We start from the raw sequence: 15,717 nt of genomic DNA, 5'->3' as shown, positions 1-15,717 counted from the left end.
GTAGTGTTGCGGCAGCACGATTGGATTCTCAATATTCCAAAATCGCAGCTGGTTCCGACGACTTGTCTTCTGTTTCCTAGGGATGTTCCTGGACACAGTCCAGAAAAAAGGTGTTTCTCCCGGTAGAGAAAGCCAGGGAGTTATCCGAGCTAGTCAGGAACCTCCTAAAACCGAACCAAGTCTCAGTGCATCAATGCACAAGGGTTCTGGGTAAAAATGGTGGCTTCCTACGAAGCAATCCCATTCGTTAGATTCCACGCAAGAACTTTCCAGTGGAACCTACTGGACAAATGGTCCGGGTCGCATTTTCAGATGCATCAGCGGATAACCCTGTCACCAAGGACAAGGGTATCCATCCTGTGGTGGTTGCAGAGTGCTCATCTTCTAGAGGGCCGCAGATTCGGCATTCAGGACTGGGTCCTGGTGACCACGGATGCCAGCCTGCGAGGCTGGGGAGCAGTCACACAGGGAAGGAATATCCAGGGCTTAGGGTCAAGCCTGGATACATCACTTCACATAAATATCCTGAAGCTAAGGGCCATTTACAATGCTCCAAGCTTAGCAAGACCTCTGCTTCAAGGTCAGCCGGTGTTGATCCAGTCGGACAACATCATGGCAGTCACCCACGTAAACAGACAGGGTGGCACAAGAAGCAGGAGGGCAATGGCAGAAGCTGCAGGGATTCTTCGCTGGGCGGAAAATCATGTGATAGCACTGTCAACAGTATTCATTCCGGGAGTGGACAACTGGGAAGCAGACTTCCTCAGCATGACCTCCACCCGGGAGAGTGGGGACTTCACCCAGAAGTCGTCCACATGATTAAAAAACTCGACAGGTATTGCGCCAGGTCAAGAGACCCTCAGGCAATAGTTGTAGACGCTCTGGTAACACCGTGGGTGTACCAGTCAGTGTATGTGTTCCCTCCTCTGCCTCTCATACCCAAGGTACTGAGATTGATAAGATGGAGAGGAGAAAGCACTATATTCGTGGCTCCGGATTGGCCAAGAAGGACTTGGTAACCGGAACTTAAAGAGATGCTCACGGAGGATCCGTGGCCTCTACCTCTAAGAAGGGACCTGCTCCAGCAAGGACCCTGTCTGTTCCAAGACTTACCGCGGCTGCGTTTGACGGCATGGCGGTTGAACGCCGGATCCTGAAGGAAAAAAGGCATTCCGGATGAAGTCATCCCTATCCTGATCAAAGCCAGGAAGGATGTAACCGCAAAAACATTATCACCGCAATTGGCGAAAATATGTTGCGTGGTGCGAGGCCATATAGATTGGTAAATGCTCAATTAGCTTAGTGATATCATTCAGGTGCTCGAAAGGAAGGGGTATTTCTGAGCAAGAAAAAAAGCAATTGTTTCCCCAGCACACTGAATGGAGTGCGAGGCCAGTAAGGCCCGACGGATGAAATTCAACTGGGTCGATTCCTACATTTTCTGCAAACAGGAGTGTCTATGGGCCTGAAATTGGGGTACATTAAGGTTCAAATTTCGGCCCTGTCAATTTTCTTCCAAAAAGAACTAGCTTCAGTCCCTGAAGTTCAGATGTTTGTAAAAGGGGTACTGCATATACAGCCTCCTTTTGTGCCTCCAGTGGCACTTTGGGATCTCAATGTAGTTTTGGGTTCCAAAAGTCACATTGGTTTGAACCACTTAAATCTGTGGAGTTAAAATATCTCACATGGAAAGTGGTCATGCTGTTGGCCCTGGCCTGGGCCAGGCGCGTGTCAGAATTGGCGGCTTTATCCTGAAAAAGCCCTTATCTGATTTTCCATTCGGACAGGGCGGAATTGAGGACTCGTCCTCAGTTTCTCCCCAAGGTGGTTTCAGCGTCTCACCTGAACCAACCTATTGGTGGTGCCTGCGGCTACTAGGGACTTGGAGGCCTCCAAGTTGCTAGACGTTGTCAGTGCCCTGAAAATATGTTTCCAGGACGGCTGGAGTCAGGAAATCTGACTCGCTGTTTATCCTGTGTGCACCCAACAAGCTGGGTGCTCCTGCTTCTAAGCAGACTATTGCTCGTTGGATTTGTAGTACAATTCAGCTTGCACATTCTGTGGCAGGCCTGCCACAGCCAAAAATCTGTAAATGCCCACTCCACAAGGAAGGTGGGCTCATCTTGGGCGGCTGCCCGAGGGGTCTCGGCTTTACAACTTTGCCGAGCAGCTACTTGGTCAGGAGCAAATACGTTTGTAAAATTCTACAAAATTGATATCCTGGCTGAGGAGGACCTGGAGTTCTCTCATTCGGTGCTGCAGAGTCATCCGCACTCTCCCGCCCGTTTGGGAGCTTTGGTATAATCCCCATGGTCCTTACGGAGTCCCCAGCATCCACTAGGACGTCAGAGAAAATAAGAATTTACTTACCGATAATTCTATTTCTCATAGTCCGTAGTGGATGCTGGGCGCCCATCCCAAGTGCGGATTGTCTGCATTACTTGTACATAGTTATTGTTACAAAGAAATCGGGTTGTTATTGTTGTGAGCCGTCTGTTCAGAGGCTCCTACGTTGTCATACTGTTAACTGGGTTCAGATCACAAGTTGTACGGTGTGATTGGTGTGGCTGGTATGAGTCTTACCCGGGATTCAAAATCCTTCCTTATTGTGTACGCTCGTCCGGGCACAGTATCCTGAGGCTTGGAGGAGGGTCATAGGGGGAGGAGCCAGTGCACACCAGCTAGTCCTAAAGCTTTCTTTAGATGTGCCCAGTCTCCTGCGGAGCCGCTATCCCCCTGTGGTCCTTACGGAGGCCCAGCATCCACTACGGACTATGAGAAATAGAATTATCGGTAAGTTAATTCTTATTATTTCTAGTTGCATTTACCACCTCTCCCTGCTGCAGTGTTATGCAGAGTCTGGCAGGACATAATGGCATGTGTTCCACAGCAGCTGGGTGGCTACAAACTGTTAACACTGCAGCAGGGAGAGGGTGAAAAATGCAGTATTAAGATTTGTCACCTACACAGTTAATGCAGCCATTTTGTTGGCTAACTCTAGTTAGTCAATGAATAACAACTTTTTATTTCTTACACAAATTTCCCTTTTTATTTAAAATGTTAATATTGCAGTGGTAAAATAATTGTTCAGTGTGACTTATCAATGACTTATTTCCCTGTTCACTTATTAATGGTTGACAGGAAGAAACTTGGAGAATTTTTCCAGACCAAATATGATTGGGATCTGTTAGCTGCTCGTTCGATCTGGGCTTTCGGGCCAGATACAACTGGTCCCAACATCTTAGTAGATGACACACTGCCTTCTGAGGTATGTGCCTGGTAGCTGATGGCTGTTTTGTAATCCAATATATTTTCCATCTAATTTTTATTTATTTATTTATTTGTAAAGTGTCGGGGTACTGCAACTGTTATGTAACTCCATACGTGGAAAACTGTGACAGGATACAGTTTTTGCTGTGAAGAGCGTAGAAACTAGTGGGGTGGGATGCATCACTGGGGCAAGTTATGTGGTTGCTGTATAAGCTTCCGAGGATAAGGTATAATGTTAATCTGGAAACATGAGCACCAACATAACCGGACTGGCGCATTCCACTGCCTCGAAAGGGGAGGAGTAAAAGTCTCTCAATATTGGCTGCAGCAGTCATTTGTTGGCGTGAGTCCCAAGTTTTCCTATTTCAAATGACTTAAGCTAGGTAAAGAACCATACAATTATCAGACCGATCCGCCCGATAATTGTATAAATGTGTATGCAGAAACTTTGGTCGATAAATGGCTTAAAAGGCTCTTGCAAACGGTCAGATTGGGAGGTTGCCTCGTATTAACAGTTTAATAGTTAAGATGCCCAACCACCCGATACATTGAGAAACATACCCACTGAGCTAAAAATATAGCTCACTGTGTACAGTGATAGGACAGTTGCTCAGAGGTCAAAAAAGAAGAGAGAGTCTGGGGAATTCCCTAATGCTGCACAAATTGGAAAGAAGGGGAATTGCCGACCCCTCAAATGGAATACAATACAAAGAAACAAACAAATACCAATCCGTGCGCAGAAGGAAGAATCAATTTCTATTATGTTATTTTTTTTAACTTAATATTAAATAATTCAACCTCCAATAAAAATTTATAAATAAATAAAAATAGGTAATTCCAAATACCTCAGAGTGACCACATTTAATAAATGACAAAATTTGACTCTCGCTACTTAATATATACGTATTAAAATGAATATTCTAAACCATCTGTCATTGTCCACAAAAATGACCTCGTATTCAAGAGGGTCTGATTAGTAATAAAAATGTGTAAACAGTCTCATTCCAAGTTGCAATTGATCCAGATAGAATACCTTTGTGTCAGTTACAAAGTATCTATCACCTCGTAGGTCTGTACAATGAAATTAGTGAGTATAAAAATGTATAACTTTTGTGGCTGGCCAGCCTATTTAATAATCTATGCAGATAGACTCGCTTAAAAAGCCGATTTTTCCAGAGCCAAAGGAGAACGTATAAATTAGTTTTAACCGTCCATAAAGTACCTGAGTGGCTATGAGGATTTATTCCGCCAGTTGCTCAGAGGATTGGATCGTTTATATGATCTGCTTAATCAGCATAGTATGTAACAGGCTTTAGTAACAACCTTCAGTCTTGTTCTTTGTAGCTAAACTGGCTGTATAGTGTTAGGGTAAAGAATACAAGTGATGTGATTTTTCGGAAACTGATTTTAAACATAAACACCAAAAGTTAATCATATCCTTCTACTATTCCAGGCCTGGATTATCTCCAGTATTTTGTAGCTATTTGATCTTCACTGTTTCTATGTATAACTACAGGTGGACAAAGCTTTGCTGAGTTCGGTGAAGGACAGTATTGTACAGGGATTTCAGTGGGGAACAAGGGAGGGGCCTCTATGTGATGAGTGTGAGTATGTAAGATAGATTTGCCAGGCACTTTGCATGGTTTGAAGAAAAAACATTCCTGTTCCAATGCATTTTTCTACCATTTTAGTTTACCTTTTTAACAATCATTGCAATACTATATTGGATTTCTACAGCGTTTTCCCATTCTCAGCTTTTCCTTTCTTTTCTACTCAGTGATCAGAAATGTGAAGTTCAAGATCTTGGATGCCGTCATTGCCCAGGAACCATTACACCGTGGAGGTGGGCAGATCATTCCAACAGCCCGTAGAGTGGTGTATTCTGCCTTCCTGATGGTATAGTCACGTCATTCCGAGAACCACATTCTTCTTTCCTCTCATGATTGCTCATTTGTGGTAACCTATTTAATCTTTCAGGCCACTCCCCGACTCATGGAACCATATTACTTTGTAGAAGTCCAAGCTCCTGCTGACTGTGTTTCTGCTGTGTACACTGTCCTGGCCAGGAGGAGGTGGGTGCTGGATAATAGTTTATGAACAGTTGGTCCATCATCGCTCTTGCAGAATTGGCATTTCACTGCTATTTCTCTCCTGTAGGGGCCATGTAACTCAGGATGCTCCTATTCCTGGATCACCCCTCTACACCATCAAAGCGTTCATCCCAGCAATAGATTCTTTTGGCTTTGAGACAGATCTGCGCACTCACACCCAGGGGCAGGCTTTCTCCCTGTCTGTCTTTCATCACTGGCAGGTAACATGGGAAGGGTGGTCTGTGGTGGTATTTCAGTGGCTCGCTTGTTTTTTCTTTGTCTATGTTCAGTACCACTCATGAATTTTTCTCCCCACAGATTGTGCCAGGCGACCCTTTGGACAAAAGCATCATTATACGCCCACTGGAGCCTCAGCCAGCACCACATCTTGCCCGAGAGTTTATGATAAAGACAAGGCGTAGGAAGGTATGTTTGGACTTGGAGAACTACTTAGTGGGTTTTTGTAACTAAATGTAATTTTACTTTTCCTCATATAAGCTATTTAGTTATCTCCTTATGACGGCAGTGTCTGCTTGCACTTGACAGAATTTATATCTTCAGTAATCTGCCTGAATCATCAACTTCATTGTAAGGTGTAATAGCATGTGATAGGGCTATGTTATAGTATACAGGACATTGCATGTTAATAGAGGGGATTTACGGCCTACGCTGCTGAAGAGCCACTTCTGCTTAGGTAGCTATGATAATGGTAGCCTGAGTACATTACCAGAACTGTAATAGGGGACACTCGTCACTGTAAAAGCAAAAAAACAAAACCCTTTGTTAAATAAGTAAGATTTGTTGGACACTACGTCCTCCTGCATGAAAATAATAAGAACATCACGTCACTGCTCTCAGCTATTGGTAACCATGCTGCTTCTACTGTCCTTGACTTATTTGCCTTCATACCCCATATTCTTGATACTAACCATCACATTCAGCCCTGTACTGGCTGACAGTTACAAGTATAGACAGGTATCCGCTCTATCGATTATTTCTCTACATAAATGTACATTTAAATTTCTGCTATCCCAAGTAGTCATTTGTATTGAGTGCCGTAGCCACCCAATCAGGAGCCAGTTGTCATTCCAGTCTGGCATGTCAATTCCTCTCCTCCTCGTTGCTGCTACAGCATTACACTTAGGGGGTAATTCAGACCTGAGCGTAGATGTGCTTAATTTAGCATATCTACGATCAGTTTCACAGACATGCGGGGGGGACGCCCATACAGGGCTAGTCCGACTCGCATGTCTGGCTCTGACTCCCCCCTGCACAGGTCCAAAAGCATTGCACGGTGGCGATGCTTTTGTACCTGACGAGTAGCTCTCTGCAAGTGCAGCTCCTGCGTGCTGGCAGGCCGCTACTCGCCGCATCCCAGGTCGCAGCGGTCCGGACACGCCTAACGTTCTAACGCCGATGGCACGCCCCGCGACCGCCTCTGCCTGTCAATCAGGCAGAGGCGATCGCACCAGTGAGATGCTAATAGCATCTCACTGGACTCCCGGGGTGCGCGTGTGTGCACTCTACAAAGTAATTCAGACTGCCGCTATCCAGTCTGAATTACCCACTTAGTCTCCAGTGCAATTGAGCCACGTGGACTACTGCATCTCACATTTTTACTAATCTGCAATAAGGTAGTGCTTATCCACCTAATCAAATATAGAAAAGCCCTGTAATAGCCCTTCATTTTAAAGTCCTTTTCCAGTAATAGCAAATATTGGGAAGGGATTAGGAGAGTCTTTGCATATATATATATATATTTATTTCTCTGACGTCCTAAGTGGATGCTGGGACTCCGTAAGGACCATGGGAAATAGCGGCTCCGCAGGAGACTGGGCACAACTAAAGAAAGCTTTAGGACTACCTGGTGTGCACTGGCTCCTCCCACTATGACCCTCCTCCAGACCTCAGTTAGAATCTTGTGCCCGGCTGAGCTGGATGCACACTAGGGGCTCTCCTGAGCTCCTAGAAAAGAAAGTATATGTTAGGTTTTTTATTTTCAGTGAGATCTGCTGGCAACAGACTCACTGCTACGAGGGACTAAGGGGAGAAGAAGCGAACCTACCTGACTGGAGATAGTTTGGGCTTCTTAGGCTACTGGACACCATTAGCTCCAGAGGGATCGAACACAGGACCCGACCTCGATCGTTCGGTCCAGGAGCCGCGCCGCCTTCCCCCTTACAGAGCCAGAAGCATGAAGATGGTCCTGGAAATCGGCGGCAGAAGACTTCGGTCTTCAACAAGGTAGCGCACAGCACTGCAGCTGTGCGCCATTGCTCCTCATGCACACCTCACACTCCGGTCACTGATGGGTGCAGGGCGCTGGGGGGGGGGGGGGGCGCCCTGAGCAGCAATATTAACACCTTGGCTGGCAAAAAATCACAATATATAGTCCCAGAGGCTATATATGTGATAAATACCCCTGCCAGAATCCATAAAAAAAGCGGGAGAAAAGTCCGCCGAAAAAGGGGCGGGGCTATCTCCCTCAGCACACTGGCGCTATTTTTCCCTCACAGCTCCGCTGGAAGGATCGCTCCCTGGCTCTCCCCTGCAGTTTCAAGCACAAAAGGGTAAAAAAGAGAGGAGGGGCACTAAATTTAGGCGCAGCAATATATGATATAAGCAGCTATAAGGGAAAACACTCAGTTATAGTGTTAATCCCTGTGTTATATAGCGCTCTGGTGTGTGCTGGCATACTCTCTCTCTGTCTCCCCAAAGGGCTTTGTGGGGTCCTGTCCTCTGTCAGAGCATTCCCTGTGTGTGTGCGGTGTGTCGGTACGGCTGTGTCGACATGTTTGATGAGGAGGCCTACGTGGAGGCGGAGCAGATGCCGATAAATGTGATGTCACCCCCTGCGGGGTCGACACCTTAGTGGATGGTTTTGTGGAAGGAATTACGCGACAGTGTCGACCCTTGCATAAAAGGTTTGACGACATACCAAATATGGGACAGCCGGCTTCTCAGCCTGTGCCTGCCCAGGCGTCTCAAAAGCCATCAGGGGCTCTAAAACGCCCGCTACCTCAGATGGCAGACACAGATGTCGACACGGATACTGACTCCAGTGTCGACGACGATGAGACTAATGTAACTTCCAATAGGGCCACACGTTACATGATTGAGGCAATGAAAAATGTGTTGCATATTTCTGATGTTACCCCAGGTACCACAAAAAAGGGTATTATGTTTGGAGAGAAAAAACTACCAGTAGTTTTTCCTCCATCTGAGGAATTAAATGAAGTGTGTGAAGAAGCGTGGGCTTCCCCCAATAAGAAACTGGTAATTTCTAAAAGGTTACTAATGGTGTACCCTTTCCCGCCAGAGGATAGGTCACGTTGGGAAACATCCCCTAGGGTGGATAAAGCGCTCACACGCTTGTCAAAGAAGGTGGCACTACCGTCTCCGGATATGGCCGCCCTAAAGGAACCTGCTGATAGAAAGCAGGAGGCTATCCTGAAGTCTGTAAATACACACACAGGTATTATACTGAGACCAGCTATTGCTTCAGCATGGATGTGCAGTGCTGCAGCTGCGTGGTCAGATTCCCTGTCGGAAAATATTGATACCCTAGACAGGGACACTATATTGCTAACCGTAGAGCATATTAAAGACGCAGTCTTATACATGAGAGATGCACAGAGGGATATTTGCCGGCTGGCATCTAAAATAAGTGCAATGTCCATTTCTGCCAGGAGAGGGTTATGGACTCGGCAGTGGACAGGTGATGCAGATTCTAAAAGGCACATGAAAGTTTTGCCTTTATAAGGGTGAGGAGTTGTTCGGGGATGGTCTCTCGGACCTCGTTTCCACAGCAACAGCTGTGAAGTCTACATTTTTACCCCATGTTCCCCCACAGCCAAAGAAAGCACCGTATTATCAGGTACAGTCCTTTCGGCCCAATAAGGGCAAGCGGGTTAAAGGCGCGTCCTTTCTGCCCAGAGGCAGAGGTAGAGGGAAAAAGCTGCAGCATACAGCCAGTTCCCAGGAGCAAAAGTCCTCCCCCGCTTCCTCCAAGTCCACCGCATGACGCTGGGGCTCCACAGGCGGAGCCAGGTACGGTGGGGGCCCGTCTCAAAAACTTCAGCAATCGGTGGGCTCGCCCACGGGTGGATCCCTGGATCCTTCAAGTAGTATCTCAGGGGTACAAGCTGGAATTTGAGACGTCCCCACCCCCCCCCCCCCCCTGCCGTTTCCTCAAATCTGCCTTACCAACAACTCCCTCAGGCAGGGAGGCAGTGTTAGAGGCAATTCAAAAGCTGTGTTCCCAGCAGGTGATAGCCAAAGTGCCCCTACTTCAACAAGGACGGGGTTACTATTCCACAATGTTTGTGGTACCGAAACCGGACGGTTCGGTGAGACCCATTTTAAATTTGAAATCCTTGAACACATATATAAAAAAGTTCAAGATGAATCAGGGTGGTTATTGCAAGCCTGGACGAGGGGGATTACATGGTATCACTGGACATCAAGGATGCTTACCTGCATGTCCCCATTTACCATCCTCACCAGGAGTACCTCAGATTTGTGGTACAGGTTTGTCATTACCAATTCCAGACGTTGCCGTTTGGTCTATCCACCGCTCCGAGGGTATTTACCAAGGTAATGGCCGAAATGATGATACTCCTTCGAAAGAAGGGAGTTTTAATTATCCCGTACTTGGACGATCTCCTGATAAAGGCGAGGTCCAGGGAGCAGTTGGTCGGGGTAGCACTATCTCGGGAGGTGCTACAACAGCACGGCTGGATTCTAAATATTCCAAAGTCACAGCTGGTTCCTACGACACGTCTACTGTTCCTGGGGATGGTTCTGGACACAGAACAGAAAAAAGTGTTTCTCCCGGAGGAGAAGGCCAAGGAGCTGTCATCTCTAGTCAGAGGCCTCCTAAAACCAAAACAGGTGTCGGTGCATCACTGCACGCGGATCCTGGGAAAGATGGTAGCTTCCTACAAAGCAATTCCATTCGGCAGGTTCCATGCAAGAACCTTTCAGTGGGACCTGTTGGACAAGTGGTCCGGATCGCATCTTCAGATGCATCGGCTGATAACCCTGTCTCCAAGGACCAGGGTGTCTCTGCTGTGGTGGCTGCAAAGTGCTCATCTTCAAGAGGGCCGCAGATTCGGCATACAGGACTGGGTCCTGGTGACCACGGATGCCAGCCTTCGGGGCTGGGGGGCAGTCACACAGGGAAGAAACTTCCAAGGACTATGGTCAAGTCAGGAGACTTCCCAACACATAAATATTCTGGAACTGAGGGCCATTTTCAATGCCCTGAGTCAGGCAAGGCCTCTGCTTCAAAACCAGCCGGTACTGATCCAATCAGACAACATCACGGCAGTCGCCCATGTAAACCAACAGGGCGGCACAAGAAGCAGGATGGCGGTGGCAGAAGCCACAAGGATTCTCCGATGGGCGGAAAATCATGGGTTAGCACTGTCAGCAGTGTTCATTCCCGGAGTGGACGACTGGGAAGCAGATCTTCTCAGCAGACACGACCTCCACCCGGGAGAGTGGGGACTTCATCCAGAAGTCTTCCAAAGGATTGTACACCATTGGGAAAGGCCACAGGTGGACATGATGGCGTCCCGCCTCAACAAAAAGCTATAAAAGATATTGCGCCAGGTCAAGGGACCCTCAGGCGATAGCTGTGGACGCTCTGGTAACACCGTGGGTGTACCAGTCGGTTTATGTGTTTCCCCCCTCTGCCTCTCATACCAAAGGTACTGAGAATAATAGAAAGGCGAGGAGTAAGAACGATACTCGTGGTTCCGGATTGGCCAAGAAGAGCTTGGTACCCAGAACTTCAAGAAATTATATCAGAGGACCCATGGCCTCTGCCGCTCAGACAGGACCTGCTGCAGCAGGGGCCCTGTCTGTTCCAAGACTTGCTGCGTTTGACGGCATGGCGGTTGAACGCCGGATCCTAAAGGAAAAGGGCATTCCGGAGGAAGTCATTCCTACGCTGATTCAAGCCAGGAAAGATGTAACTGCAAAACATTATCACCGCATATGGCGGAAATATGTTGCTTGGTGTGAGGCCAAAAAAGGCCCCAACAGAGGAATTTCAACTAGGTCGATTTCTGCATTCCTACAAGCAGGAGTGTCTATGGGCCTAAAATTAGGCTCCATTAAGATACAGATCTCGGCTCTGTCGATTTTCTTCCAGAAAGAACTAGCTTCAGTACCTGAAGTTCAGACATTGTGAAAGGAGTGCTGCATATTCAGCCCCCGGTTGTGCCTCCAGTGGCACCTTGGGTTCTCAACGTGGTGTTGAGTTTCTTAAAATCACATTGGTGTGAGCCACTAAAAACCGTGGATCTAAAATATCTCACGCGGAAAGTGGTCATGTTATTGGCCTTGGCTTCGGCCAGGCGTGTATCAGAATTGGCGGCTTTGTCATATAAAAGTCCTTATCTGATTTTCCATATGGATAGGGCAGAATTGAGGACTCGTCCCCAGTTTTTCCCTAAGGTGGTATCAGCTTTTCACTTGAACCAACCTATTGTAGTGCCTGCGGCTACTAGGGACTTGGAGGATTCCAAGTTACTGGACGTAGTCAGGGCCTTGAAAAATTATGTTTCCAGGACGGCTAGAGTCAGGAGAACTGACTCGCTGTTTATCCTGTATGCACCCAACAAACTGGGTGCTCCTGCTTCTAAGCAGACTATTGCTCGCTGGATTTGTAGCACAATTCAGCTGGCGCATTCTGCGGCTGGACTACCGCAGCCAAAATCTGTAAAAGCCCATTCCACATGGAAGGTGGGCTCATCTTGGGCAGCTGCCCGAGGGGTCTCGGCTTTCCAACTTTGCCGAGCTGCAACTTGGACAGGGGCAAACACGTTTGCAAAATTCTACAAAATTGATACCCTGGCTGAGGAGGACCTGGAGTTCTCTCATTCGGTGCTGCAGAGTCATCCGCACTCTCCCGGCCGTTTGGGAGCTTTGGTTATAATCCCCATGGTCCTTTCGGAGTTCCCAGCATCCACTAGGACGTCAGAGAAAATAAGATTTTACTCACCGGTAAATCTATTTCTCGTAGTCCGTAGTGGATGCTGGGCGCCCATCCCAAGTGCGGATTGTCTGCAATACTTGTACATAGTTATTGTTAACTAAAGGGTTATTGTTGAGCCATCTGTTGAGAGGCTCAGTTGTATTTCATACTGTTAACTGGGTATAGTATCACGAGTTACACGGTGTGATTGGTGTGGCTGGTATGAGTCTTACCCGGGATTCAAAATCCTTCCTTATTATGTCAGCTCGTCCGGGCACAGTGTCCTAACTGAGGCTTGGAGGAGGGTCATAGTGGGAGGAGCCAGTGCACACCAGGTGACCTAAAGCTTTCTTTAGTTGTGCCCAGTCTCCTGCGGAGCCGCTATTCCCCATGGTCCTTTCGGAGTTCCCAGCATCCACTACGGACTACGAGAAATAGATTTACCGGTGAGTAAAATCTTATTTTTTGTATGTTGTCTTGAAAGGTAATGCAAAACACTTAAGTTTGGTTCAAAGGATTGTATTGAATTTGTGCCAATAACTGAAACAATAACAGCTGTTAATATTAGTGAAGCCAGCTTGAAAAGGACCGTAGATGGGTGAGAAGGATGTAGTTAAGGTGCAAATTGGTTCATGCCAAAGAATTGTGGCGCGTTCTTATAACCGTTAGGATGGTGCAGCTAGATATGTTAAACTCTTAAATGCAAATGATAAGTCTCAATACAGGTCCAAAAGGTGCAAATTAGGGTTGGTAGATTTTATATTCCTAATGCGATGTTCTGCTTGCAAATAGTGATTTAGTACAATGTATTTTTTACTGTGGAAACAATTTCTGTAAGAGATGTTTACATGAATGCTGTGTCTTGACTTTTAAACTGTTTTAGAAGCACCAATTAGGCCTAAATGCAAATCAAAATTGTGGCAGAGAAGATCAGACTTAATAACAATCAAGAGTGTAATCATGTAATCAGTAATATTGTAAACACTTTGATGCTTGTATCTCTACAGAAAGGGGAAGGAAGATGGCTAACATTGTGTGTGTAGGGGGGGTGGGGGAGTCCCAGCTTTTCATTGTGCCAGTGATGCCCACATGTGAGACGTTATTGTGTTAAAGGCGTGGAGGTGGCATATTGTTAGAGTCCAGCGATTCCAGAGCTTTAAGGAAAGTGGCATAACAGCTCTGTAATGTGCTTTGCTCCATCTCATGAGTCTTTGTAATTTGTAATATCAAATTTACTAATGACCGTAAAATGCCCACCTATGTCAAGTGAAAATGCATTTTTTGTTTTTATTAAATGTGGGTTACAAAATAAGCCGAAAGATCAGAAATGAAGGCATCTGTGAATACATTTGATTTTAACACAAAAACCCTGCAGATAACACCCCAAAACACTATTGTAAATAAGCTCTTAAGCTGCAATTTCAGCCTTTCTTATAAATGTAGTTGTGTATTTAACATTGAAACCCACAACCTGTCTCATTCCGGGGTAACATTTGGTGTACCCAACACCCACTGCCCATCCAGAAAGTAATCCTGTTGCACCTCTTGTCTCCTCCTTTAGGGATTGAGTGAAGACGTAAGCATCAGCAAATTTTTCGACGATCCTATGTTGTTGGAGTTGGCCAAACAAGATGTGGTCCTGAACTATCCCATGTAAACAAAATAGGAGGCAATCATCAGTACACTGGTCTCTCCGAGCCGCGAAGAACAGCTTGCTGCCACCTTATGATACTATACTGTGATACTGGGACGGGACAGCAAAATGAACCATTATTTTGGGTCCATCAGTGAATTTTGAAGTGTTGTCATTGTTGACATTGAGATCCCTATGGCGTATAAGGGAAGACTACAATCTTCACCTCGAGTTAAGCCTTGTGATGTGTATATAATGTTTGTTTACTTTTTAAAATAAACCTTACAATTTTATTATCACTTACTTTTTTAAGACCCAGCTCATACATTTGTTATACCAGATCTTACAATAATATTGTTTAAACAATAATGTAACCTACATTGTGATTCTAGCATAATGTTTACAACATTTAGCAAAAAAAACAACAACCTAAAACTATGATATAATGGTGAATATTTGTTTTCATGTAAAGGTAACAATCATTGTTTTACAGGAATATTTGTGGAAGTATTTTTATGAAAGAGCTGAATGATCTACATGACGTAATATGCGTTGACCAGTGTTAATCTAAAATTCCACTGCAGTTCTGTTCAACAGCAGAGCTGAACATGGAGAACTAAACCACCACTATATTTCAGGCAGATTAATTAATTCCAATTATCTGTAGGATTATGTCCTAATGGGTATGATAAAGGTAAAAAAAAAAAAAACATACAGACTGCAGTCACTTAAGCTCCTGTGACATCAATAAACCAACCATAACAGGTTATGGTGACGTATCACCAATATGGTGACATATCACCAGTAATTGAATAGACCACTAAGATTCCACACTGAACTTCAATGAAGAACTGCGCAAGTTTTTCAATAAAATTCTGCTCATTCAGATATAACAAAGCATCCTGCTAAAGGTGATATAGGCAAAGGATGATTGCCATATCTAGAACTTACATACATACATACATATATATATATAATAGGGAAATAGGGATTACTGCTGACAGTTCTTTGTCATCCGCTCTGTACAGTGTGAAAAGTGACTGATGTGTACAGTGCAATGTAGATTATGGAAAACTTGCATTATGGATGTCCTGTTATTACCCTGTGTTAGCCATGAGAGAGAATTCCTGGAACATGTCTTCCTTGCAGGCCAGTTGTCCACAATTGGGTATAATAACACTATAATGGTAGCTGATATGTATATTGCTAGATTTGGTATACACTGGAAATAAAACAACTTTATGGAAGAGTAATCTCTTGTAGTTAAAGAAAATATGCATTTATTTGGGAAACTTGCCATATGAAGCATGAAAGTATGTGTTTCATATTTTTGGCCACTGTTTCCCTGTTTATTGTACTTAACATAAAATTATTTTTCGGTCAACCAAAATAAATCATTGTTGGTCCAAACAACCTTGTTCCCACCCAACAGATAAGGCAGTTCATCAGAGTAGTAAATGATTCTCTGTTTGACACTTATTACCCTGCTCATTAAGAGGTTAAGTTCGGTCATAATTTCTAACTCTGAAATGTAATTTTGTAGTTTTGTCCAGTTGAAATCTGGGTCAGAGTGATTGTCACATCGTGACGTGAAAGGAGACCGTAGCAGCGTCTTGCTGGTGTATTTTCTAATCACCAGTATGATTTTGTTTTCTCTAGGCAACTAGTTTTGTTATGTCCTCCAATAGATAGACAGGCATATACTGTATGTAACGTGTCCCTTCTTCATACAGAAAGAG

General features: G+C 45.3%; 1 protein-coding gene across 2 annotated transcripts in view; it reads left to right on the top strand.

Annotated features, from left to right (window-relative positions):
* Positions 1–14,281, top strand: part of EFTUD2 (elongation factor Tu GTP binding domain containing 2) — a 105,537-nt gene extending 91,256 nt beyond the window's left edge. For both annotated transcript variants that reach the window (XM_063959978.1, XM_063959977.1), the window contains exons 22-28: positions 3,142–3,268; positions 4,787–4,874; positions 5,048–5,166; positions 5,248–5,342; positions 5,428–5,581; positions 5,679–5,786; positions 13,907–14,281. In XM_063959978.1, coding sequence (XP_063816048.1) covers positions 3,142–3,268; positions 4,787–4,874; positions 5,048–5,166; positions 5,248–5,342; positions 5,428–5,581; positions 5,679–5,786; positions 13,907–14,002 — 787 coding nt within the window. In that variant the 3' untranslated portion in view covers positions 14,003–14,281. The remainder of the gene's footprint in view (positions 1–3,141; positions 3,269–4,786; positions 4,875–5,047; positions 5,167–5,247; positions 5,343–5,427; positions 5,582–5,678; positions 5,787–13,906) is intronic.
* Positions 14,282–15,717: the final 1,436 nt, after the last annotated feature.

The sequence above is a fragment of the Pseudophryne corroboree genome, chromosome 3 (assembly GCF_028390025.1).
Source record: "Pseudophryne corroboree isolate aPseCor3 chromosome 3, aPseCor3.hap2, whole genome shotgun sequence".
Lineage (NCBI taxonomy): Eukaryota > Metazoa > Chordata > Amphibia > Anura > Myobatrachidae > Pseudophryne > Pseudophryne corroboree.
This window is presented reverse-complemented; position numbering and strand designations above follow the sequence as displayed.